Source organism: Coturnix japonica, chromosome 4 (genome assembly GCF_054131305.1).
Source record: "Coturnix japonica strain WE chromosome 4, WE-NBRP24, whole genome shotgun sequence".
Taxonomy (NCBI): domain Eukaryota; kingdom Metazoa; phylum Chordata; class Aves; order Galliformes; family Phasianidae; genus Coturnix; species Coturnix japonica.
In genome coordinates, this window is record NC_140666.1 from 56809226 (window position 1) to 56835219 (window position 25994).

Below are 25994 nucleotides of genomic sequence, written 5' to 3' on the forward strand. Positions count from 1 at the left end.
AAATACTTGGTATTTTGATATCAAACACTGAGACAGCAGTGCTGTGCTAAGATGGTGCAGTAATTAATGCAATGAAAAATTCCTGAATCTATATGTAACTGTTGTTTCTGTGAATATTGTGGGTAAAAGTCATGGTCTTCCTCCCACTGAAGTCAATGGCAAAATTCTCCATGATCTCAGTGAGAGCTATGTTATATCCTAAATTTTTAGCAGTGGCAAAATCCTTGTGTGGTTAGTAAGTTCACTTTTCATTAGTATAACTTAAAATATGAATAAATTTGTGGCATAGTGTTTACTAACAAAGCTAATAGTGCAGTCTTACTAAGAAAAGCACTTAGAATTGCTTTTCCTTATATACTCTTGTATATTTTTACTTCGGGTTGAATTACAAATTGTAGAAGATGTTGTCCTTGTTTTTTCCCCAAGTATAATTTTTCCTCTAGCAAAAAGCAATGTAATTTACATCCATCATTTGTGACTTACAGGAAATAGGCATAGACTCTCCAAATATTTGCTTTAACTAAATTCAGACATGTTCATGGCAAATCTTATCAAGATTTATTTTTAACCATAGTGATAAATGTGTAACACTTCATATTTACTCCTCTATTTTGTATCTTCCAGCTAGAGATAAATGGCTTCCATCTGATCCTCAGATAATATCTGAAGGCCTTTATGCAATTGCTGTTGTTCTTAGCTTTTCTCGGATTGCATATATCCTGCCTGCAAATGAGAGTTTTGGACCCTTGCAGATTTCTCTTGGAAGGACTGTTAAAGACATCTTCAAGTTTATGGTCCTTTTTATTATGGTATTTCTTGCATTTATGATTGGGATGTTCATACTGTATTCCTACTACCTTGGAGCTAAGCTAAACCCAGCCTTTACTACGTAAGTATGAAGTTGTGTTTAAGTAAAAAGCAGCTATGAAACTCAGTTTTCCACTAAAAAATCTGTCAAACTACATACCCTCTCCTAAGTGTTAAAATAAAACCTTAGAAAGGGAATACAAAGTACCAGTTCTTTCCTACTTGTATAATGGAAACTGTAATTTCACTATAAAATAGTTTTATTTTTATTTTGTGATGATCAATCAGGCTTGTGAACAGCTGATGGCAAGGGAATATTACTGATTTCTCCTAAATTACATTAAAGCAATTGTTAGAATTGTAAACATCAACTGAACTCTTTCAGGTCAATATGGTAAACGGAGAGATTAAGCCCAGGTGTCAATAACAGGTCTCCCAGTAACACTTCTGTTTTTCATGAGTGGAAAAGCAGGTTATGTGGATGACGTATTACTTTCTTAGTTCTGTACTGAACAATTTGTAGGCTGTGTTGGATTATTTTGGATCAGAGTTACAGTATATGTGGTAACTTTTTTGGTTGGATGAATACAGAGCAATGACAGTGAAGCCTGTTTTCAGAAGATGTGATGGATTGCCATGATCTTTGAAGCTTCCATCTTTTCCATTTCTTTATTCAGTTTACTTCCTGAAACAAAATGGTGAAGGAAGGGATAATTATTAAGGGCGTTTCAAACCAGGGGTAGTAGAAGTCCTCCTTTCCATCCATCTTCCTACAGGAGACATGACCTCTGTAAATGTATTTTCCTGTGGCCAATTCCATGACATTTTCTTAAATTGATTATATCTTTCCTCCAGATTGTTGTCTTTTCTCTAGATAAGTAAGTTGTGAAAAACTGTAACAAAAGTATCATTCTATCAGATGTCTAATATGCTTAACACTTGAATGCTTATTAGTTAATTGTTTAAGCAGTGATGTTATTCTACTAAACAATATTACCTGATCATATATTATTCTTATATAAAATTATACAGCAATGTTAAAACAGGTAACTCAGTATTTGCGTACTGGCTTCTTTTTGTTTTGCTGCCTAGGACACAGCTGTCAGTTCACTTTTTAGTGACACAGAGTAAGAAGTCATTTCCAGTAACTTCTGTAGAGTACAATAAAAGGCACATTTTAAGGGGAGGGTCAAAATTTTAATGAATATCTATGTCTCTTAGCTTACATTTGTTAGTCAAGCTCTCAGGGAGGTGGACTGTGTGTTGCAGTGAGCTATGTCCCCATGGTGTGACAAGTCAACTTACAGCAAAAATACACTGATGGAAAGCCAAACTCACTTGTCTGTCCTTTGATGCCAGCAGTGGATCTGTCTGACCTATCTGATGGAAGCAAGGGTTAAACACCTGACCTGTGGGCCAAATACAACAGTGATTTTCCAACAAGATTCTGAAGGTTTCCTGGTACCAAGTCACAGTAATCTGCTCTCAGATTCCCTGAAGGTCTGCAGGGCTGTCTGTCAGCTGTCACAGAGCTTTGGCAGCTCAGGAATTGCCCAGACCAAGATGGGAGTATAGAGGTGCACTGTGTCCTGGGCCCAGAGCCTTGAGCATTTAGGTGCCTGTTTCTTGTTGAGTGCCCGATTTCCACTGATTTAAACAGCAGACTGGAACAAATCCCATTAAAATCTGTTTGGATTCTGAGTTTTGCTGCTGAACTTGCTGATACCCATTTTTGAATGTACCATGCCTAATGTTAGACTTAAGTAGAAACTGTTGAAAGAAGCACAGTAGTTTTCTTTGCATCAGCCCCATTGTTAGGGCAGGGAAGGTCTGCCCCCTGCAGAATTAGACTGGAAAATAATGAGAGCGTCCTTCATCTTGAATCCTGAAAATATGATAGGTTACTAATTCCTGGACCCTTCTTTTGCATCCTTTACTGGTGTTGTACCTATGTTATCTACAACGTGTAGTTACAGCATGGTGGGGGAACTGAGAATGTCATGAAAAATACTTACTTATATCTATGATTTGATCAGCTCTCTACAAACTTGATTCATGAACAAATTGCTTGAGATTGTTTATCACTTGCTATAAGCACACATTATGTATTTGCTTGTGTAGTTTCTGATGGCTTCCTATTTTTTTATTTTTTTTTCCTCAGAGTTGAAGAAAGTTTCAAAACCTTATTTTGGTCAATATTTGGCTTGTCTGAAGTAACCTCTGTTGTCCTGAAATACGATCATAAGTTCATTGAGAACATTGGATATGTTCTCTATGGCATATACAATGTCACGATGGTGGTAGTTCTGCTCAACATGCTGATTGCTATGATCAACAGTTCATATCAAGAAATCGAGGTAGGACTCTGTTCTCAAATGGTTCTTTTTTGCAGTCAAAGAATCATAGAATTGCTAAGATTGGAAAAGACCTTAAAGATCATCAAGTCCAACCACAACCTAGCCATACTACCCTAAGAACCCTTTGCTAAATCGTGTCCCTGAGTTCTAATATCTGAGAGGTGCTTACAGCGAGAGTGGGGTTGGTCTCTTCTCACTGGTGACAGGTAGCAGGACGAGGGGAAATGGTCTCAAGTTGCACCAGGGTAAGTTTAGGTTGGATATCAGGAAAAACTTCTTTACAGAAAGGGTTGTTAAGCACTGGAATAAGCTCCCCAGGGAGCTGGTTGAGTCACCATCCCTGGATGTGTTTAAAAACCGTTTGGATGTGGTGTTATGTTGAAAGAGAGTGGCATTATTAAGAATTATTTTAATGATTGCATCTAGTTATGCAGAAGTACGGTCAAGGTATTGATTCTCAGTAAAGGAGATCACAAAAAATACCATGTCCTACAACTAACAAAAAGATCTCTGCAAAATCTTACAGAGTCTGTATTTCATCTTATGGCAGCTGTATGCATCCAATGAGGTGCCATCCATCCAGAAATCTTAAAATCTAAAGTAATGTTCAAATGAGGACTGCTGTGAAACAGAAAACAAAGCTACTGTGCTTATGATCTTAGACATGGCTATATTCCTAGCCTCATTAAGGTGCATGCTGTATGTTTTCCTAATATAGTGCACTTCAGTCTTTGATGAACCATTTGGATGTAGTTTAAATTACCTTCTTAGGTAACTGTGCAGGAGTTAGACGCTTTGGTCATTGCGCTACTACCGTGCACGCTTTATTACATTTATTTGCATCTGTACTTGGAGTATGATATAGGTGTTTATCTTCAGGACTTATGACCGAGTTGCTCTTTGCAATGTTTAAAAGCTTTATTTGCAGTGTGCTGGGGTTTTATTTCTGCTTTAAGTACAATATTAGGACTTGATTGTAGGTTTGCTGCGCTTTGCCATATGCCCTGAAAACACTGACGCAGATTTCTCCAAATCTGGCAAATGGCTTTGTGGAATGAATATGCCTGTGTCACACAGTGTTCTTGGCTGCACTGCTGATTATAGAGATATTTTATTTGAATTTCATAATGGTGACAAAGTATCTTGAAAGTTGAAGATAATTAGGGTATTTAGCGTTCAGTTCCAATAAAGATTTAGGAAAACTCAAACTGGGGAAGATAACAGCTTTTATAAAGCAAACCCAAGTTAAACCACACACCCCCCAACACACACACACAGCAGGTTACAGAATATAGTGTACAGTTGGTTATCATACTTCACTGACTTCTGGGTGATGTCAGGGAATTCAGCAGGAGAAAGCTGCTTATATTAAAGCAACTTTTTGCCCTTGAAATTAACCAAATTAAGCCTTTCAATATAGTTAATCAGTTTGTAACGTGATTTCCTCATGACAGTTTCTGTTTTGTGTATGCCTTCATAAATCAGTTACTTTTCATGGTTATGTAAAAAGCTGTGAAAAGTAGTGCTTTACTCCATGTCTGCTTGGAAGCCAGTGAATACTTCATCGCTTTTTTGAGTACCATGTTCAAGTGACCACCTTAATTAATAAAAAAGTTCCGCTTTAAATAACAAATTTTTATGTTAGCCCTCACTCAGTGCAAAAATAACACTTGTTTAGATTGCTCACATGCTTGAACTAAGTACTGACAATGAGATGTTGACATACAGTGACAGCCGAAATTTGTTTGAAATAGTCTTGATAGAATAGTCACATTTTTTTGTACAACTATTTTGCAGCTTTATTAGCAAATAAATAATACTTATGTAAAAACAGAAAGGGTAGTTATTTCATTTGGAGGATGTTTTTACAGTTCTAGAAATGAAGTGTATGCCTGTTTTAATGTCTTAACACAGGATGACAGTGATGTGGAGTGGAAGTTTGCTCGTTCTAAACTTTGGTTATCATATTTTGATGATGGAAAGACATTACCTCCACCATTTAGTCTTGTACCAAGCCCCAAATCATTTTTCTATTTCATCATGAGGATCATTAACTTTTCTAAGTGCAGGAGGAGGCGGCTACAGAAGGACATTGAAATGGGAATGGGCAATTCCAAATCGAGGGTAGGTACTGAAATCTCTTGGTTGTTTTCAAGAATAGTTTCCATTGCAGCAGTTTACTTTTCTTTAAATTTTAGGGTATAATCTGTATTTCTGATGATAGTAGTAGATAAATCCAGTACTCGTATTTACAGATCTGTAATTCAGATCGGTTTTATGCAGTACGTTTAGGCAGATAATAGCAATATATTTTATTAAGACAACAAGATCCAAATACTGGAAGAACACAGGTAAAACAAAAATAACTGACTGTTGAAAGATAGAGATAATTCCCACAAGCAATGACCTAGAAAGACTTCTAGTTGAGGATTAAAAATGAAAAGAAAACCACAACAACAGTTGAGGGTATGGAAAGAGCTTTTCCTTTCACTGGGCAGGCAAGGGAAAAATGTGGTCAGGATGATACCTTACATCCTACTGTCAAAGGTATGTTCTCAACAAAAGGCAACAGAAAAGAGGGAGGATTGGTGGTCATCATCTTCAGCACTTCCACAACATTCTCAGTTTGGGTATCAAAATGTTCCTTACAGATATTAATGAATGCAGTGTCACCTCACTCTTGTGAGGATTAGGTAACAAATTTCTCTGTTTTCCTGATATGGCAACTGGGGCACTAACAGATAAAAGAAGAAGCACATGGCCCCTTTCTCCTCCTCCTTTTTGTTTTTAATTTTAAATAAATTTGTGTATATCACAAAGACTGAAACAAAAACAAATTTTGATTTGTTTTACTGTAAATTACCAGAAATGGCAAGTCCAGTTATCTTTCCTATAAGTTCTTTCTAGAGCTGAGGATGTTTTTTGGGTTGTTGGTGCTACTGATCCTTATGCCTGCAGGAAAGCAGCAGCCTGGAGCAGGCAGAAATCCCTTACCTGGGGCCCTACTGAGGTGACAGGCTGTGTGCAAGTAGGGACACAATACACGTGTCAGTTACAGAAAGCATCCAACTGACTGCATAGATGCAGGCTGACTTCAGTGAGCTCCCTTTGCTCACCAGAGAGGTCAGCCATCATTAATTCAGTGACTAATTGAAAACAGTGGTGAACTAATGACAGATATGCATGAGGAGGCTAGGCCTTTACATCACTCACACTAATATATCTGAGGGAAATAGGTTTCCAGTTTGGTAGTCACAAATGTTTGGCCTTAGTCTCAAAAGCATCTTGTACAAGGTAGCTCTTTTCCCTTCTGTTTCTGGCCCGCTAGTACAAAGATAGCGAATTATTTGGGGCCTAATGAATATGTGGTGGAATCTGCTGATCCAGAACAATGACCATTATTCCAACTGTATTACTGGAAACTGTACTTAAGCAAAACAGTTCTTACTGAGAAAGAATGGCTTAGAGTATGTATTTCTAATTAAATATATACCTAAGAGTGCAGAAGTGCAGCAGTGCTGTTAAAGCCAGATCCCCTCTCCTTGTTGTGGCCACTCATCCTCACCACCAAGGCGTAACTAAGCTCCTCAGCTGTATGAGCACAACTGTTTTGGAGCTGTGCAGTGAAAACTATGGCTAAAGTAATTAGCTTTTAAAATAAATAAATAAAATCAGAGCTGCCTTGGTGATTTTATTTTGTTTTTTGAAATAATATTCTGATTTAGTGACTATGGGGACATCCAAAGGGGAAAAAAATGCATTGAACTGATTTCTGAATGTGAATACTGTCACATGTGTTAACTTCTTCTTATTGCTTCCTAGTTAAACCTTTTCACTCAGTCGAACTCCCGAGTTTTTGAATCACACAGTTTTAACAGCATTCTCAATCAGCCGACACGCTATCAGGTAAGTACCTCCCTGGCCAGTGTTCTGAGTGATAGAAGTGTATGAATGTACCAGCGGAATCTTGTCTCAGGTACATGCTGCCTTCTCCAGATGAACAAAACCTCCTGTGGAAAACAAACTCCGGGATGCTACTGAGGGGAACAAAACCAACAAGACTGCTTTTGTTCAAGCCTGATTATTGGAAGCATTTAAAGAAGCCAACTCAAATAAAACTTAGTTTTTTCCTTGATATCCCAGTTCTGAAAACCCAAGAAGCACACTTTGAAAACTGATTTCTGGGGAAGAAATCTGAAAGCTCAGTGGGCTGATGAAGTTAGCATCACTTTTCCTTCCTTCCTTCTTGTTCTGTGACATTTGAAACTCCTGCAGATGAGAATTCTCCTCTCTGTTAAGAGGAGTCTGTCAGATATTACCTTCCTGACTTCTTTCCTGTTCAGAAATAAGAGTAAATAGGAGCTCTTGTTCCCCTAGTGAAAATGTACGAAGTGTACGAAATGTACGAATTCTGTAAGGCAAGCCACATTAATTTTGATAACGGTATGTTTTAGAAAGTAGATATGTACTGCTATTACAGACAAATCCTCACACGTGAACTGAGTTAAACAAAGAGTAGACCTATTTTTGTAGCCACTTAAAGCCTAAATTAGGTGTGCTTAGACACCAGGCTTCTGGCATCAGTTCTGACAGATGCTTATGTACATACTTGTCTGCAGCAAATTTGAATAATTTGATAGTTTGGTCTGCAGCAGAATGGGCTTAGTGTAAAATTACTTTATCTTGCATTTGCTGTGCTTGACAGTATGCATGAAGATTACTGCAGTGCAGGTGACATGAGGTAACACACTGAATTGCAATACACTATATGTGTGGAGCCTCAGAAGTTAGGAATTCATTACACTAGGAATTCATTATATGGCTTTAGCAGCCTGACAGCCTCAATGTTATTTCATTGCTAATCACTTTAATGTACAGAATCAATAGTGAAGTTTAAAGCTGCAGCATTCTTTCTTGCTTTGTTACCCAGAGTGAGCTCCTTATCAGCATACTGTATCAGACTGAGCAGCATTTTCTAGGTAGAGCTTTGTGTCTTTAGGGACTTTGCTTAGGTAATAGTTCTGTGTTGCGTTAATAACTGTCATTATACAGGTGGCTATGTAAGCGCCAAAGGCATTTTGAAGTCATGGCATCAAAGCATTGGAGAGAAAACACAGTGTCCTTAACTAATACAATTTAGTCTCAATTATGATGAGGGTAATAAATCTTGAGACTGGGTGTGTGTATGCCTCTAAATCCTGATGGTGCATCTGATGACTTCTCACAAAGCTAATTGGTGACAGGAAGCCAACCTTTCTTGTCTCCACCTGCTTGCTGTATAAAAAGAAACAAAATATCATTCTTTATTTCCCTGTTGTCCTATTCCTTCCAACCAGCTGCGTCCTTCTGTAAATTAAGAGGTAGTTGGTTGAGAGAGAGATGCTTTGTTGTAGTGATGAATCCCTGTGTGCCACCTAAAAAGCCCATATGAAGCAACTACTTGATCTGGGGCTGCTTTTTCACTTGCTTATATCTTTTCCATTCTTGTAAGAAAAAGTGAATAAAGTTCTACTACACGTGCTGACCGTGTCTGTTTTAATCTGACAGCAAATAATGAAAAGACTGATAAAACGGTACGTTCTGAAAGCACAAGTGGACAAAGAAAATGATGAAGTAAATGAAGGTAAGAGGCTTCTTCACATTTCAGAGGGAATGTTTGTCACATTTATTAGAGTCTGGCATTACAGTGGTGCATGGAGCCTCCAGTTAAAATGAATTTATTTCTACTTCACGTGCACTGAAGTCAGGCAGCAATGGAAGTACGCGCAACAAAAACAGACAAGTAAGACCAAAAAAGTGGAACTGAGAAAGTTTATGGGCCCCATTTACAGATGTAAAGTTGGGGTGCAGACATGGCATACACAGTCACAGAGGAAGTCTGTGAGGAAGCCACTAACTGTATTGATGCTTCCAGCATCCCAGTCAGAAGTATTTGAGTATCTCTTGGCCAGATATCTTATACTGGAAACCCTGACATATCTTGTTACAAGCCCAACCTTGACTATTGTTTCCATTTAAATACTGTTGTTGTCCTTGTGTCAAGTTGTAACAGTGTTAAATTGGCTGACTTTTTCTGATTCAAAGGATGTTGGTAAGGAAGAGGAGAGAGACTCAGAAGCTGTGAGTTTTGTTGCCAGCTCTGCCACACTTTTCCCTGTGTGATCTCGGCATATCACTTCAGAAACAAATCTCTTTTGCCTTTTCTCTCTCCAAGGGGGTACTAACATTTACCAGCTGTTTAGCAGTGTTGCCGTGATTAATTCATTAACCTATGTGGAGGGCTTTGATGTTCTGTGTATGTGTGAAGCACAACACTGGAGTTGGTTGGATATCAGAGAGGATGAGGAAGAGGGAAAGCCTTCTGCCCCCCTTACTCAGCTCTCATGGATGTTCTGGATGAGCAGGAGATCATCTGAAATAGGCACTAATGCGACTTATCATTTAATGAACGTTTAGCAGACTTTGCTAATAAGTATTTCTTTCTGCGGTTAATACAGGTGAATTAAAGGAAATCAAACAAGATATCTCCAGTCTTCGCTATGAACTTTTGGAGGACAAGTCCCAAGCGACAGAAGAGTTAGCGATTTTAATACATAAACTCAGCGAGAAACTCAATCCCAATATGTTGAGATGTGAATGATGCGACAAAGGAACCGTGGCTTCGACTACAGCACAACTATTTATTGGCAATAATATTTCAGTATCTCATACTTGAAAACAAAAAAAAAATGTATTGTAGATTTTTAGCACTAAATAACTTTATGTACAGCTGCTCTGGAATTTAGTCATAGGAAATTTTATTAACTCGTCACCAAAACGTTGTTGTCTTCATCTTAATCATCTGAAAGTTAACAACTATCAAACTGTTGTGGTTTTTTTTTTGCATTGATGCATTAAGAAGGTATAGAGATGTGAATTACTGATATTTTAGCAGGTTTATGGATACATGCTGAGAATCCTTTGCACTGAATTTGCAAGAAAAACAAATGAATAGATATAAGGTAGTGTTGTGCTCCTGGCAGCAGCGAGGTGGGAACAGGGTGTTTGAGCGTGTGGTGGATCAGGTAGAGTGGGGTAGGATTGTGCTGCTGATGGCAGTATGAGCTGAGGAGCAGGTGAGGGTGAGCACACAGCTGCTGTGCCATAATGCAGTGTGTTATTTCCACTGGTGAGGTGTGGTGGAGGTTGGCTGTTCTTTTTTGTAACGACATTTGAAGGGACCGTGATCTCAGTCCAAAGCTCCTCTTCATGCGGTAGAAATGATTTTTTTTTAATTCAGACTCTGCGCAGGGCCGGTATTTTGTGACCCGATGCCTCGGATGCTTCATTGTTAAATAAAATATTGCGATACTTTACTGATACTCGGCCTGCTCCTGCTCGGCCCGTGTGGGGGCGGTCCCGCGGCCGTTGCTCACGGCACTAAGCGCAGCGCCGCCCAGTCGCCGGCCACGATTGTGCGGCTGGGGGCGCCGCTGTTTGCGGGCGACGGTTGCCGCGGTGACGGGTAACGGCAGCTCGGGGCCGGGCCCGGCGGAGCCATGGAGCTGAGCCTGAGCCGCGTGGACTACATGCAGGTAACCGGCAGCGCCGCTCCCGGGGCCCAAGGGCCGGGCGAGGTGAGTGAGGGCCGCGCTTCCTTCTGCAGGTGGGCGTCACGGCGCAGAAGACCATGAGGCTGCTCCCCGCGTCGGGTCGCAGGGCCACACAGAAGGTACGGGCCGGCCCGGCTCCTCTGGCGGAACGTGACGTACCGAAGTACGGAACTGCGGTTAGCGGAGCGAAGGGGTGTGTAGAAGCCCTTCGTGTGCGCTGACGTAACGCTGTGCTCTGCTTTTGAAGGTGGTGGTGGGTGATCAGGACGGAGTGATTACGTGTTTCGGCATAAAAAAGGGGGAACCTGTGGTAAGTGTCGACGTGCCGTTTAAAGGGGGTCTGGAGCACAGGCCTTATGAGGAGAGGCTGAGGGGGCTGGGATTGTTCAGCCTTGGAGGAGGCTCAGGGGAGACCTTATAGCTCTCTATAACTTCCTGAAGGGAGGTTGTAGTGAGCTGGGGGTTGGCCTCTTCTCTCATCAGTGACAGAACTAGAGGCAATGGTTTTAAGCTTTGCCAGGGGAGATTCAGGCTGGACATTAGGAAGTATTACTTCTCGGAAAGGGTAGTCAGGCATTGGAATGCACTGCTCAGGGAGGTGGTGGAGTCACCGACCATGGGAGTGTTCAAGAAACGTTTGGATGTGGTGTTGAGGAATATGATTTAGCCAGGAAGTATTGGTAATGGTTGGACTAGATGATCTTCTAGGTCTTTTCCAACCTTGATAATTCTGTGATTCTGTAAAAACGGGCTTTGTAAAGCTTTCTCCCTAACAAATCCAGAAGGCATGCGGTTAGCGTTGCTTTTTGTCCCCACGTACTTGGTAGTATCCTTAGTTTTGCCAGTGGCTGTAAAGCAAGTTTAGCATCCTTTGCGTGAAAAGTTGACTGTAATCACAGAATATGATTGTGATTGCGTTTCTTCTTTACAGACAGTGTTCAAAACGCTGCCCGGCCCCAAAATTGCCCGCCTGGAGCTGGGGGGAGCTCTTAATACACCTCAAGAGAAAGTTTTTGTGGCAACAGGATCAGATGTCCGAGGTTTCACCAAAAGAGGGAAGCAGTTCCTCTCCTTTGAAACTAACCTCACCGAGGACATCAAAGCTATGTGTGTACAGTGCCTGCCGCTTGTTGTCTCCATGAAGTTATTCTCAATCTATACTTGTATGGGTTTTTTTTAACCTTATTGTGTGCATGTAGGCAGCACTTGGTGCTGCTCTGGCTTTAGCTTGTGCCTTGGCGTGTAGGAAAGAATCTGGAAAGCAATGGTGCAATTGGAAGAGTGTGGGGGGGCTTGGAAGGGGCTTGGAAGGGGCTTGGGGGCCTTTCCAGCAGTGTGTGTGTGTGCAGGTGAGTGTAGCTGGGGTTATTGGCTTTTTAGCAGCATATTCTTTCCATCTGCCCTTCCTGTAGGAGGTCAGGAACAAGATTCTTCTCTTGTTTTTTTGTATGTTCTTGGTTTAAGGTGCTTGTCTTGTAAAAGGTGATGTGTGGAACCTGCAAGCAATAACACATTCATATACTAACCTAACAAAGACATGACTGCAAATATTCTGGCAACATGCTACAGTGTTTTCTTTTTCTCAGGCACATTTCAGGAGCAGATCTGTTTCTTTGCGCAAGCTATATCTATAACCACTACTGTGACTGCAAAGATAAGCACTACTACCTGTCAAGAGATAAAATCAACGACGTTCTCTGCCTTCCTGTAGATAAAGTGAATTGCATTACCCCAGTGCTTGCGTGTCAGGATAGAGTCCTCAGAGTTTTACAGGTTAAAATATTTGCTTGTTTTATGTGTTGACGCCATAGCATTGGATTGATTCTTATCGAATAAGCATAAGCATAACCTTATTTGTAAGTGTTGCTGTCTACAGTGCTGGTACTTGTAAAATTAGGATTGATTGATTGATACTACAAATAGTCTCTGGAATTCATGGATAGAAGAAGTAAAGAAATTGTTATAAGTGTTTACACAAAGGAATTAAATGCGTGAGTTGTTGTAAGTTTGAAAACTCACAAATTATTGCTGTAGAAAGTCTGAGTGATATCAAATGGTTTAGCAGAATTGTTTCTTAATGCCACATGTCCTCGGATTATTATGTCATAGTTATTTTAAGTGGTAACACATTTCAAGATGTTTTAGTTATATGAAGTTTTCTCTGTTTTGGCTTAAAGAAAATCTGTGTAAATGAAACATGTCCATATTAAAAAAACAATTTTGTTTTTATTCTTGATTTCTCCTTTTGAAAAAGAACTCATTCAAGGTAGTTCTCTTTGTCCCCAGGGATCTGATCTACTGTATGAAGTAGAGGTTCCTGGGCCACCTACTGTTCTTGCTCTACACAATGGAGATGGAGGTAACAAATAATGGACTTCTGCTGTTTTTGAGATTGTAACGTTTATATTTGTTAATTACATTTCTTCTTGATTTGAAGCTGATTTGAAAAGGTAGTCAAAAACTATGTGAAACCATATCTTACTGCCCATTCTGTTTATAGAATGTAGTTGTAGAGCATCTGTATGTGTTATGGTGAGAATGGAATTTAGTTGTCCCATATACTGAATTGATGAACAACTCTTTGGTGAGAGGGGGGAGTACTTGAAGATACTTGCTTAAATTATTCCTATCTGAAACACTGGAGGAAAAACACACTTTTAGCAGTATTAAGGGCTTTTGCTGCTGGTTTTCTAGTAGAAAAGGTTTATAGGTGGGAAAACTGGAGATAAAAAGTCTGTTGGAAGTAACAGAAATCACAAATATGAAGTTTCTGTTTTCATGCAGAAAATCTGTTTCTGAGACATAGTTGCAGCATGAAGTAAGAGTGAAAGGCTGGTAGGATTTCAGGTGAAAGCTGGGGAGAAGGAACCATGGGAGTTTAGGTTGGGATGCTGGTGAGATTGCTGTGGAGATTTCAGAGTAGGGATTATTAGCTTCGTTTTTAAACTCCTTTGGATTTTTGTTTGTCTGCATATTGAGGTGTTGTTTGTAAACATACAATACATACACGTATAATAGATAATAGTCTCGTGCGGGTTGGAAGGGACCTTAGAGATCATTGAGTCTAACACCTGGGATTTGAGCCTCTGTGTAGCAGAGCGGCACTTCTACCACTTGTGCCACAGGGGGGATTTGAACCTGGGCCCCGGTGTTGCAACGCGGCATTCCTACCACTGCGCCACCGGGGCACACATATGTGCTTGACTGTTTTAGTTCTAAACAATATTTACATTGGATGAAAGCCTCTTACAGTGGTGGTGAGTTGTAAGGTGATCTTGTTGTGTAAATGGGAGCTGGACTGTTGGGGGTGTCTCGTTCAGGCACTGGGTTGGGTTTCTCTTACATCTGGATTTCTGTAAGTAGAATCACTGCTTCCTTCCATCCATAGATTGATGAGAATTGTGTAGAGCTCACATAAACTAAGGCTGTGAAAGGATCAATCTTAAAATAGTTTGATCTTCCTTTTCACTAATCTCTTCTACCCTGATACAAATCCCTTTAGTGTGTTAATCTGGTGCTTAATTTAGTTTCTGTTAGATTATTTGTCAGTGTTCAGGTCTAGATTCAAGAAACAGTTCTTACTTGCTTTAGGTGCAGTACAACACTCACAATTAGATGTGTGTTCTGAATAAATAATATAAATGCTTTCTTCTGTAAAGCACATTAAATAGCCCATATTTCCTAAATTTAAAGGAAAATCAGGAAAAGTTTGTAGGCAGAACTCCAGAGCAAGGAAGCATTTGTTTTTAAAGCGTGTCCTATTACACGACCACATTGCAGCCTTTCAATACCTGAAGGGAACTTACACCCAGGAGGGGAGTAAACTCTTCTAAAGGGCTGACAATAGCAGGACATGGGGAAATGGTTTTAAGTTCAAAGAGGGAAGATTTAGGTTGGATGTTAAGGGGAAGTTCTTCACTAGGAGAGTGGTTAGGCCCTGGAACAGGCTGCCCAGGGAGGTTGTGGATGCCCCGTCCTTGGAGGTGTTCAAGGCCAGGTTGGACGGGGCCCTGGGCAACCTGATCTAGGAAATGTGTATGTTTGGTGGCCCTGCCAGGCAGGGGGGTTGGAACTACATGATCCTTGAGGTCCCTTCCAACCTGGGTCATTCTGTGATTCTGTGTGTGATTCTGTGACACTAATGGTAGGATTTCCTTTTTCCCCTGATGGGATGAATATTTTCAAACCTTTTCAATAGGTGCGTTTTTATGATTCTAAACTTCTGATTTGTTTTTTTAATTTTTTTGTAGGTGATTCTGGAGAAGAAATTGTGTATGGAACTTCTGATGGTAAACTGGGGCTTATCCAGATTACTGGTTCTGCTTCTGTACCTAAGTGGGAAATTGAAAATGAAAAAAGGAGAGGAGGTTTGTGTCTCAGCATCTCCCTCTTTAGTTTTTGAGCACAGCTGAGGCTTTGTTACAATATAATCATCAAGAAATACGTTTCATAGATATTTAGGAGATGTATTTTAATATTGTCAATATGTGATACTAATGTGTTAATTCTCTTCCATTCTTACAAGTAATTCTTGTCTGTTTGCCAAGTATGTTGTTTCTTGTACTTTAGTATGTTTTCATATTTACAATACAATGTTAAAGTGTCATTTGTAAAACAGTTTCGTTGTGCTTGATCACTTGGGATTTTTATTATGTTGGTGACTTTTAAAATGTAAATATACATGCTAGATTTTTTCAGATATGCAGTGACCTGAAAGTCCCCTCAGATTAAAGACTGGCATCTTCACTGCAAGACAAAAATAACAACAACAACAAAAGCAGGGCAAGGTTTTTTTTTCTAAAGATGGAATAATGCTCTCCTTAAGGCTCCATAATATGGTGTAACTTGTTTGGGCATAGTACAATACTTTTTCCTGTTATAGCCTTGGTATGCTGTTTCTGCAGCGTGTGTTAGTACTTATTTTTGTATAAAGGAGAAGAATAGTGATATATGTGTTTTTTTTTCTAAGCTTTCATGAGGTAATTAGATCTATTACTTAACTCTTCAGTTAAAAATCTTCTTGGTATGGCTAAACTTCAAATATGAAATATGAATGGGTTCTTTTGCTTCCTTCTTCCACACCGTAACTCTGTGTCCATTCTAGCCATGGTTAGCTGTTACAATACATCTTAGCATGTTGTGTAGCAGCACAAACCTAACACGGGTCTGGTGCAAATCAGGACCCTGTGTCTGCCCCATCAGCTGGAATTCACAGCAGTCCATTTGGCTTTCTGTCGGCTATAGGAGACAAAATGTGCTTGCTTCTTCAGCTGGTAGAGCTGATCAGACAAACAGCGTGGGAAAAAAATGTGGACGCTAGTCACAGAGAAAAGACTTCAGCCCTCTAGTGGACTCTTCCAGAAATAGCATCAATAAAAAAAGCCCAGCAAGAATCTCTTTCTATGTAATTTAATGTGGCCTTCATATTAATGCGTTGTAAACAACCAAAGATGAAGCAGACAGTTTGTTTTCTTTTTCATTAGGTATCTTATGCATTGATAGTTTTGACATTCTGAGAGATGGAGTTAAAGAGTTACTTGTTGGGCGAGATGATGGAGTGCTGGAAGTCTATAGCTTTGAGAGTGCAGATGATCCTGTCCTTCGGTATGATTATGTAAGCTCACATCCAGTGTCTTCTTTCTTGCTGGAAAGATGAATTTAAAAACTCTGTACTTCAAAATATCAAGTATTCACAAGATTGGTTAGAGCTAAAATATATTTGTTGTTTTTAGTTTTCTATGCTCTATAATGCTGACAACACAAACGTCAAAGTGGTATCTATGTACTTAAGAACCAGTTATTGCAGTGGTCTTGATTAGAGCAAAAAATAGTGCAGAGAGCTATTAGGCTTCTCCTGGGTGAAACCTAATACTGTGCTTCTCAGCAAAAAGAAAACAAGACAAAAAACCCACCTCCACATTGTGTGAGGTTTGTTTTGCATGTAAAATATTAAGTGTAGCTGTTACGACTTTAACAATTCACAGGCAAAGTAATTATGCACAGTAAAGATGTGGATTTGATCCATAGAGTTGATTTCATCATTCAGACAGACTGTAAATCTTGCTGGAAAAGTGTTTTCCTTTAATGTTTTCCTTTAAACCACTTTCTACTGTCTGTATTAAGCAGAGTTAATTCAGAATGCATTGTTTAAAGCATCTTGCTTTAGCTGTGGTAATCAGCCAGCTCACTCTTGTGGATCTAGATATTTTGAATCCATGTTGATATTTTGTGATGTAGGTAAAACTCCCCCCCAAAAACAAACAAACAAAAAAAACCACCAGGTATTTAAAACAAGCGCAGTAATATTTCCCTCTGCTTGAATATATTTATTTGAAGGTTTTATCAGAGAGCATTTCATCAATCCAAGGTGGCTGTGTAGGAAAAGATGGTTATGATGAAGTTTTAGCATGCACGTATTCAGGTAAGCTTTGTGTTATGTACTCAGTAAGGTCTAGATATGGAGATGTGATAGAACTGAAGCAGACTGCATTGATAGCATAGCTCGTATCTCTTTAAAGTTTTACCATAATTAGAATCAGGGTGCTTTGTTGAAAATATTTATTTGAATATAGTATTTACTCTTCAGGATAGAATCAATTGATTATTGCTTTTATAAGTAAATAGAATTAAGAAAAGGAGTTAAAATATATGTATATTAAATTCAGCCAGCAGCATTCTGTCTCAAAATGCACAGTGCAGTTTGTACTGTGCTGTATACACATTGCATATCGTCTTCTGTTTTATTTTCAACTGTAGTACTGGTTAGCAATCACAAATTATTTGAGGTATTTGAAGAACTGTTGTCAGAAACAGAAGTGGAAAAATGAAACTTAGAACAAAAATGATGCAAGGGTGTTTATTGCACAAAGTGCTTCATGAAAAAATAACATTTTCCAATTTGTAAATCAAGAACAATCACCTGCTGAAAAAATTCCATGCTCGTTGTCTGGCTTAGTCCTCCAAGATTAAGTCCTAAGTCTCTTTATCCAGTATCTGAAACAAACATTGTTACACACATACAAACACTGAGGGAAGATTTTATTTATAGCATATAAGGAATATGAACTTCATATGTTGGTTTAGGCTGGCTGACAGGACTGACTACAGAACTTGTATATAGAGAAGGTGGATCAGGTGAAGAAGTAAAGCTAAGTCAAGAAATGCAGAGCAAGATTTCATCCTTAAGGTAATTTCACTACACAGAAATTGAAGTGGAAGAATTGAAGCATTACAAACTGAAATGCCCTCTTTCCTTCCTATGTCATTAGATTTTCTGTATCATGAGTGTACATAGAAGAACATACATATGAGAACAGCGTTCTCATCCCATAATCCTTTTCTATATTGCCTTTGAGTGGCTGTGTTTTGTTTCCTTCTTCCTTGGTTTCATCAAGATAAGATTCCCTTCCTGTGCTACCTGTAGCTTCTGAATGATGACAGAAAAGTGGTCACCAGCATGTCTCTAAAAATACATGGTGCTCTTGAAGGAAATCACTGCCCCCTCCTGTAACTCCTGGATATTTCCTTTGTCGAAGTACAGTAGAATCTACATTTTCATGTGATGCAGTTTGTATTTTATCTTCAATGTGTTGGGTATGGAAGGGGAATTAAGTCACCTCTTGTTGGAAAATCCTGAACAGAAGTGAAGAAAGATTGCCTTGAAGCCTAACTGACTTATTGTCTATGGTAGCTGTTATTGTTAACTCTATGGTGACATTACACCTGGTTTGTCTTTTCTAGGAATGAAGTGGAACACTTACAGATGAAAGTACTTGGTGAACGTGAAAAGTACCAGCAGTCTGCTCAGTCCAGTTCTGCTGTTTCATCAGTACCTGCATTCAGTGTGAATGATAAGTTTACATTAAACAAAGATGATGCTAGCTACAGTCTCATCTTGGAGGTGCAAGCAGCTATAGATATAATCCTGGTACAGGTGAGATAAATTACAAGCAATTTGCAGCTCTGTAATGTCTGCAGTTTCTTCAGTGAAGTGAGGAATAATGAAGTTGGTTGGTCTAGGCTTGAATTTAATGTTGAGTACAGAACTAATGGCTTTTTCTGTAAAGAAATACACAGTAATGCCTGGCCTCCTTCTGTTGTTGGAGAAGGCGATAAAACTGTTTATAAACTTTTTGTTTTTAGGAAGCATGCTTAATTTTTATCAGTGTTTCCTTGCACTGCTGTGAAGTTAGAAGCAGCACCAAATCAAGTAATTAATCATTTAGGAGCCCTTTAATTTTGTTTTCATAACAATCTTAGATTTAATTGCATAGAAAACACATCTATATAGGAAGTAGTCTGTGTCACAAGCATAAATTTAAGTAAAGGAATCATTAATCAATCTCTAACTTGATTCTTGGTTTTGTGAATGACCATTGTAATCCCCTTGTTTAAATAGAGGAATGCTTCAGTCATACTTTCAGTCATACTTTATGTATGTCTAAAAGTTGCACATCTTATGTTAAAGTTGTTGTAAGCCACCTGCACAGGAATTCGGGACACTGCATGAGAATAAGAGAAAGATCACAATGTTAATCTGGGTTTAAATGTTCAGGGGTAAGATGCATATCTACTAAGATTTTATCACTTGAATATAAATGATGAAGCAATGATTGCTTCTCCCTTATTGAAATAATTGGTGTCAGTGGATGAATGCATTAGAAGCTATCCAGGAACTTAAGCTCTACATTTTTCCTTCCTCCTGTTCTGCAGAGCGATGTCCCTGTAGATTTGCTGGACGTGGATAAAAATTCTGCTGTTGTTAGTTTTAGCAACTGCGATTCTGATGTAAGTGAAACAAAAGAGATGATGATGTTTCTGGAGACCCCACAATGAAAAGCTCTCGATACAGTATATGCGAGATAGAATCTGGATTTATGTATCTGTAATTTAAAATACATAGAACTAAGCTACTTGGTAATATGGGAGAGCTCATTTTCATTAGAGTTTGCAGAATGAGGTGTCAGTGACAAGTCATGGCATAGGGCAAAGCCAGCTGTGCATGAAAGGACTTTGAGAGTGACTGCTCCAGGGCTTTTTACTTGACAAATGAGGAGCATTACAGGCATGCTCAGAGATGTTCTCTAGTTTGAATTTGTCAGTATCTTATCTGTTTACTTCAAAGTAACTTAGGTGAAGAACATCATATCCTTTCCTTAGTGTATCTCAAGGAAAACAGGCCATGAAAATTCTGTTGTCTGGAGAGTCATATATTAGCACTTTTTAATGTACTGTTGATAAACTTTAATGCTTGTAGAATTACTTATGGTGCTTCTTTGGGAAGGGCAGGTAAGATGGGAAACTTAAAACTACGTTAACATTGTGAAAATGTTTTATAATGTCTTGTTAACAGTGCTCAGAGAATGTTAACTTTAAAAACTAAATTACCACATCATTTCTGAAAGCTTCAGCGTATATCAATTAAATTTATATTCTAAGTTTCTTGCCATTCATGACCAGTAATTTAACTATATATATATAAGTAAATACATATATACGTAAATACATATACATGTGTGTGTGTATGTGTGTGTGTGTGTATATATATATATATATATATAAGTAAATACAAGGGGATATATATATATACACACAGCTTTATATATATATAAATATATACATTATATATATAAATATATATAAATAATATATATATAATATATATAATATTATATTTTATATTATATATATATATATATATAAGTAAATACAAGGGGATATATATATATATATATACACAGCTTTACAGTGCATGTCTTCAGTTAAAAAAGACCTGTTTTGTATTATTTTTCCTCTTTTTCTGCTCTTCGCAGCCAAATGGCAACTGTCTTCTTGCCACTTACCGATGCCAAGCAAATACTACAAGACTTGAACTTAAGGTAAAGTGCTGTAAATTATTTTCCATAAGAAATTGTGATGTGGATGTTTGCTGCAGTGTGAAGGAATCTTGCCTGACCTGGGCTGAACAATTAAGCTGAGTAAATGGTTCATCCAGTTTGTGTTTGTCCCTGCTCAGGGACATGATTTAGTGGAAGGCTGTTAGAGTCAGGGTGGTATGGTTAGGTTGCGGTTGGACTTAATGATCTTTAAGGCCTTTCCAACCTGAGCAATTCTATGATTCCATGATTCTAGTGCTGCTTGTTTCTGAAGCAGTGTCTAATCTGGGGCTAATATTTTTTTCTGATTGGTCCAGGGTTTCTAAAGCCTTCTAAAATTGTGTTACATCAGAGGAGAGCTTGGGATCCTTCATTGAGTACCCATAAAATGAAAGCAGTTGAGAAATGGTCAGTAGTGAATGTACTTGATTCTGTGGAATTGAAAGTGGAGAAGTGTGGGAAGGAGAGCACTGACACTTTTTGTCCTGAGAAGTGTTTGATGTGGCTATTCTCAGTTGTGTGGTTTCTTGTTAACAATCCAACACATTCAAACATTTTTGTAACTATAGCTGGGGAAAATGATAAGAGAAATCAAGATTATTGAAGTTAATCCTCAGGATAAATTGGACTCTGGGCTTTCTTTTCATGCAGTCACCTCACACTGCAGCCTCCTACCTTGATATTTGTTGACTGCACGTTTTAAAGGAAAAGATTGTGGTTAGAAATTTAAGCCTGTATAAAATGCATCAGATGTGGGGGAATTTCTGTTCCTTTTTCGATGAGGTCAATTATGGAACTAGTGGGCAAGGTTAAGACTCTTATTTCCTGGGTCCCTTAAGAAAATCTGTTGGTGTGCATTTTAACTCTTGAGCAGGTCACTTCATCTGACTCCATCTTTGTGCTTTTTATTTAGGGATTACCAAGTAAATATTATTACACTTCTGTAGTACTGCAGAAAATCTACAGATTTCTTTCTTATATTTTGAATAATAACTACTTCTCCAAATCTCAGTAAATCATTCAGTTCTCTCTTGTTCTTTTTTTGTGGCTTCTCTGTTTCCTTCTTCAGATTCGATCAATTGAAGGACGATATGGAACACTTCAAGCATATGTAACTCCAAGAATTCAACCAAAAACCTGCCAAGTTTATCAATACCAAATTAAACCCCTTTCACTTCATCAGAGAACTCATTCTATTGACCATGACAGGTATTTGCAACAACTACAACAGCTGAGGGAGCTGGGTTGCGGGATGACCTTATTGCAGCCTTTCAGTACCTAAAGGGAGCCTTTAAACAGGAGGGGAGTTGACTCTTTGAAACGGTAGATAATAGCAGGACAAGGGGAAGTGGTTTTAAGTTGAGGGAGGGAATATTGAGGTTGGATGTCAAGGGGAAGCTCTTCACAGCGAGAGTGGTGAGATGCTGGAACAGGCTCCTCAGAGAGGTTGTGGATGCTCCATCTCTGGAGGTGTAAGGCCAGGCTGGATGGGTCCCTGGGCAGCCTGGTCTAGTATTAAATGGAGAGATTGGTGGCTCTGCCCGTGGCAGGGGGGTTGGAGATTCATGATCCTTGAGGTCCCTTCCAACCTGGGCCATTCTGTGATTCTCTGATTTTTATTTGAAAAACTGATGCAATCCAGTCAAAAATTGTACTCTATAGGCTTAAGCATGTCATTCCTAACCTACATTTTTGAGCCCGTATGAGATTATAGGCTTTGTAGGTTTGACATAAAATATAGATTTAACTGGTTCCCACATCCCTTGCTGTTCTTTATGTGTTTTCAAGGTCTGTGTATTTTTCACTTTACTGACTTGTGCTATAGAGCAATCCAATTAATAGAGTTGAGGGTGTGGTAGAAAGGAAACTCTGCTGTGACAGTAACCGCAGTCTTTTCAGTTTCAGCCACAGTCTCCCCTTTACACCTATATTGTGATTCTTTCCCACAACTAATTTGACTCTGAAATTGAGCCAAGATTTTTCTTCCTTATCTCTGAATTTGAAATCTACTTATTTATGTATTTTCTACTTGATTACTCTTTCCTTAATTAACATCTTATGTTGCATGCATTAAAACAAAACTGACAAGTTGAAGGAATTGAAGGCCAAATGCAAATACATTCTATGCCTCATTCTTGAAATAAATGTCTGTGGTTTACAGGATGGGAAACTGTTGAAGCTTAGCTGTATTTCCTGTGTTTTTTAGCTACTTTTCAGGTTTAACAACTTGAAATGGTGCATGTCAAACACCTTCAGTTTCTTATCCAGTTCTGACATGCCTGCTATGAGGTAAAGGTGGAATGTACACATAGGTTTTTGTTTAGAAAACTAGCATTAATCAGCAGTGCGTGGGGACGGGACTAGGGGTAATGTGATGAAACTTCAGCGTAGGAAGTTCCGCATGAATGTGCGGAAGAACTTCTTTACAGTGAGGGTGACGGAGCACTGGAACAGGCTGCCCAGGGAGGTGGTGGAGTCTCCTTCTCTGGAGATATTCAAGACCCGCCTGGATGCCTACCTGTGTGACGTGGTGTAGGGAGCCTGCTTTGGCAGGGGGGTTGGACTCAATGATCTCTAAAGGTCCCTTCCAACCCCTACAATTCTGTGTGATTCTGTGTAATCTGTGCTGCACGGCTACTTAGCAAGATAACTGACTTCATGGACAGAGCTGATTATAAAAAACCACCAACTTGGAACTAAACATTTTTTTCTCATATGGATTACTAATGCACTATCAATGCCCATCCTTTGGAGCCAATAGTGACTTTTGAACTTTCATCCTTTCATAGGCCAATGAATACACTGATGCTCAAAGGACAATTCAGTTTTGCTGAAATTCACTCTTGGGTTGTGTTTTGCTTACCTGAAGTCCCCGAAAGGACTCCGCCTGGAGAGACTGTCACCTTTTATTTTCAAAACACCTTCCTGGGTACCCAACTTGAAAGTACTTACAGGTAAAATACAACGACTAGAGCACCGTGTGGCTGCCTTTTGATTGTTCTCTTTTTCATTCTTGTAAGTTTGTTCAACGTAAAGTTTTTCTCCCTTTATAGAATAGGTGAGGGATGTTTCAAGTCTGACAATATTTCGACGATATCCATCCTGAAAGATGTGCTTTCCAAAGAGGCCACTAAAAGGAAGATTAATCTCAACATATCATTTGGTAAAACTCAATCTATTTTCTTGTCCTTTGCATCATTTTTTATTCTCATAAATTGAGTGTGAATTGCTCATTCGTTTGTTTGTTGGGGTGTGGGTGTTTTGTTTTGTTTTCTTCTACTAGATATAAATGAAGAATCTGTGAGGCATACGTTAAAGCTCATCCACCCCAAATTAGAGTATCAGCAGCTGTTGGCCAAGAAGGTTCATTTAATAGATGCTTTGAGAGTAAGTATCTGAGCTCCCATGGAAGGATTTTGATAGGGATTGTATTGTCAGGTATCAAACTGTTGTGGCTCAAGTCAGAAGCATGTCGTGTTTCTGTTCCCAGGGCATGTACTTCATTTACCTAGCAGACAGCCCATTGGTGCTATATCATTACTGAATAACGTGGGGTTACTGATGGATGTTGAGAATGCCTGAGTCAAACAGTACAAGGCAGCCAGCTTTGTCATCTAATATTCTTTTTGCTACTGTTATTTTCCACTTCCATCTTCATCTCTCTGCGCTGACCTGTGAAAGATTTTTAGCTCTAGAGATGATGGTCCGTGTCAGATGAGACTTCCTTGCTTTGGACTGTCATCCCAGCATGTCATCGTTTCTGAAGCTTCTCTATCCATAATTAATCACTGCCTAATATTCTCTTCAATGGTTAATCCTTGAGAGATGTCACTCTGGCACCTTGTCTAAGCTCTTGGATTTCTCCAACAGCCAGGATTGGTGTTGTGAAGTGTGGTGAAGGCTTTGAGCCTTCATTAGGCTTCATTTGATAAGGGCTGAGCTGTGGAGTGATCCCGTTCCACAGTACTCAGAGCTAGGAGCCGCAATACACAGGATTTTGTAAACCTAGTGTATGAATTGATGAGTAACATCCAGTGTTTTGTTAGAAGACCTAAAAGATGAAGCTCTTGGAAAATAACCCTTGCTCATTTAGAAGGGGTTTGTCTCCCCTCTGAAGTGTTTCCTCCTGTCAAACCCAAGCTTAATTTCTTTCTACTTTTATGCTCTTAAGCTACTTAACCACCTTTGATTTTTATGTTGTAAAATATCTTTGAGGAATTACAAGTTCAAGAAGGAAACGCGGACTTCTTGGTGCCAGAATACCGCAGTATTTTGGAAGAGGCAGATCAGCTGCTGGAGGAATACAAGAAACAACCTGCACATCTTGAGAGACTTTACGGTTTGTTGATCAATTAAACTTCTTGTCCTAACTGCAAATTAACGCTCAGAGAGCGCAACCTGGATGCTGCTGAAGTAGTTATGAGGTCAGCACTAGTAGAGCTGAGATGATTTGATAGGCAGATACACCTCAGTAGCTTTTTACATCTGTACCTTGCTTGTCTTTTTTTGGCAAGACTGAGGGCTATGAGTTGGGGTGGAGCTTAAGAATGTATGTATACCTGACTGATGGAGTTCCCAGCATTGAGGTGTTACAAAATAATAGACAAATGCACATGGGGTGGAAGGGGAGGATCTTAGGAGAAGAACTAATTGAGTGAAGGAAAGTCTGTAACCTTCTATAGAGCTCCCTGTTCAGCTTTCAGCTCAGGGGCTCCTTGTCCTAATATACAGAGCCTGCTCTGTGAGGTCAGCTCCTTCCTCCATTCAGAGACAGGCATGTGTGAGGCAGAAATAACCACATGGAAATTAAGCTGGTTGCTGGTCGTACTGACAACAGACATTTGACTTTTGCAGGTATGATCACTGATCTCTTCATCGATAAGTTTAAATTTCGAGGCACCAACGTGAAGAGCAAAGTTCCTCTGCTGCTGGAGCTGCTGGACGGCTGCGAGCAGGACCGGCTGCTCGCCTTCTTTGAGGCCGCGTCCTGAGCGGGACAGGACGGGCAGAGAGCAGGCAGTGTGTGCTGTGTGTGCTGCCTATTGCTGTGGAGATATATATATATATAAAATATATAATGGACACTATATATATAGAGCGCTGCACACAGCGGGTCTTCACACCTCCACTGAAAATAGAGACAGCTGTATCCACCGGCCTTTTTCCTGTATTTACAGTACGGTTAGAGACGATGCAGAGGGTAGGAATGTAAGAGCCGATGTCTCTAAAGCACGTTTAGAATCCTGTACCTGAAGCTGAGTTTGTAATTAAAGCTAATTAAGGTTCTAATCCCAGCTGTGGTGTCCTCCGTTGCGCTGCGCTGCGCCTGCGCGGTCACCGGGCAGGGCGGGGCCAAGCGGCGC

General features: G+C 39.4%; 2 protein-coding genes across 10 annotated transcripts in view; both read left to right on the plus strand.

Moving 5' to 3' along the window:
• TRPC3 (transient receptor potential cation channel subfamily C member 3) overlaps nucleotides 1-10525 on the plus strand; it is a 35944-nt gene extending 25419 nt beyond the window's left edge. For 3 of the 5 annotated variants that reach the window (XM_085546900.1, XM_015861910.3, XM_085546897.1), the window contains exons 7-12: nucleotides 625-889; nucleotides 2969-3164; nucleotides 5079-5288; nucleotides 6987-7070; nucleotides 8712-8787; nucleotides 9662-10525. In XM_085546900.1, the coding sequence (XP_085403026.1) occupies nucleotides 625-889; nucleotides 2969-3164; nucleotides 5079-5288; nucleotides 6987-7070; nucleotides 8712-8787; nucleotides 9662-9804 (974 nt within the window). In that variant the 3' untranslated portion in view covers nucleotides 9805-10525. Of the gene's footprint in view, nucleotides 1-624; nucleotides 890-2968; nucleotides 3165-5078; nucleotides 5289-6986; nucleotides 7071-7140; nucleotides 7301-8711; nucleotides 8788-9248; nucleotides 9285-9661 lie in introns of those variants that run through there. The other 2 variants (XM_085546898.1, XM_085546899.1) reach the window with 2 other exon arrangements.
• A 117-nt stretch (nucleotides 10526-10642) lies between these two features.
• On the plus strand, nucleotides 10643-25920 carry BBS7 (Bardet-Biedl syndrome 7). Of its 5 annotated transcripts, none has more exons than XM_085546901.1 (19): nucleotides 10643-10738; nucleotides 10810-10919; nucleotides 11004-11066; nucleotides 11688-11863; nucleotides 12343-12529; nucleotides 13043-13115; nucleotides 15007-15123; nucleotides 16240-16370; nucleotides 17093-17177; nucleotides 17840-17942; nucleotides 18497-18689; nucleotides 19469-19543; nucleotides 20569-20634; nucleotides 21701-21840; nucleotides 23421-23585; nucleotides 23685-23794; nucleotides 23915-24018; nucleotides 24847-24970; nucleotides 25486-25920. In XM_085546901.1, coding segments are annotated over exons 4-19 (1812 nt in total). In that variant the 5' UTR covers nucleotides 10643-10738; nucleotides 10810-10919; nucleotides 11004-11066; nucleotides 11688-11861; the 3' UTR covers nucleotides 25623-25920. The 5 variants fall into 5 exon arrangements, with proteins under 5 accessions (XP_085403027.1, XP_015717394.2, XP_085403030.1 ...); XM_015861908.2 differs by having other exon boundaries at nucleotides 10810-10875; XM_085546904.1 differs by lacking the exon at nucleotides 16240-16370.
• The last annotated feature ends 74 nt before the right edge of the window (nucleotides 25921-25994 follow it).

What these genes read in the sequence shown, in the direction of transcription:
- BBS7 (XM_015861908.2), top strand. Translation starts at nt 10,703, where the DNA reads ATGGAGCTGAGCCTGAGCCGCGTGGACTACATGCAG. An exon ending in TAAAAAAGGGGGAACCTGTG is followed by an intron (nt 11,067 to 11,687) that starts GTAAGTGTCGAC and finishes TCTTCTTTACAG; the next exon opens with ACAGTGTTCAAAACGCTGCC. An exon ending in ACATCTTGAGAGACTTTACG is followed by an intron (nt 24,971 to 25,485) that starts GTTTGTTGATCA and finishes TGACTTTTGCAG; the next exon opens with GTATGATCACTGATCTCTTC.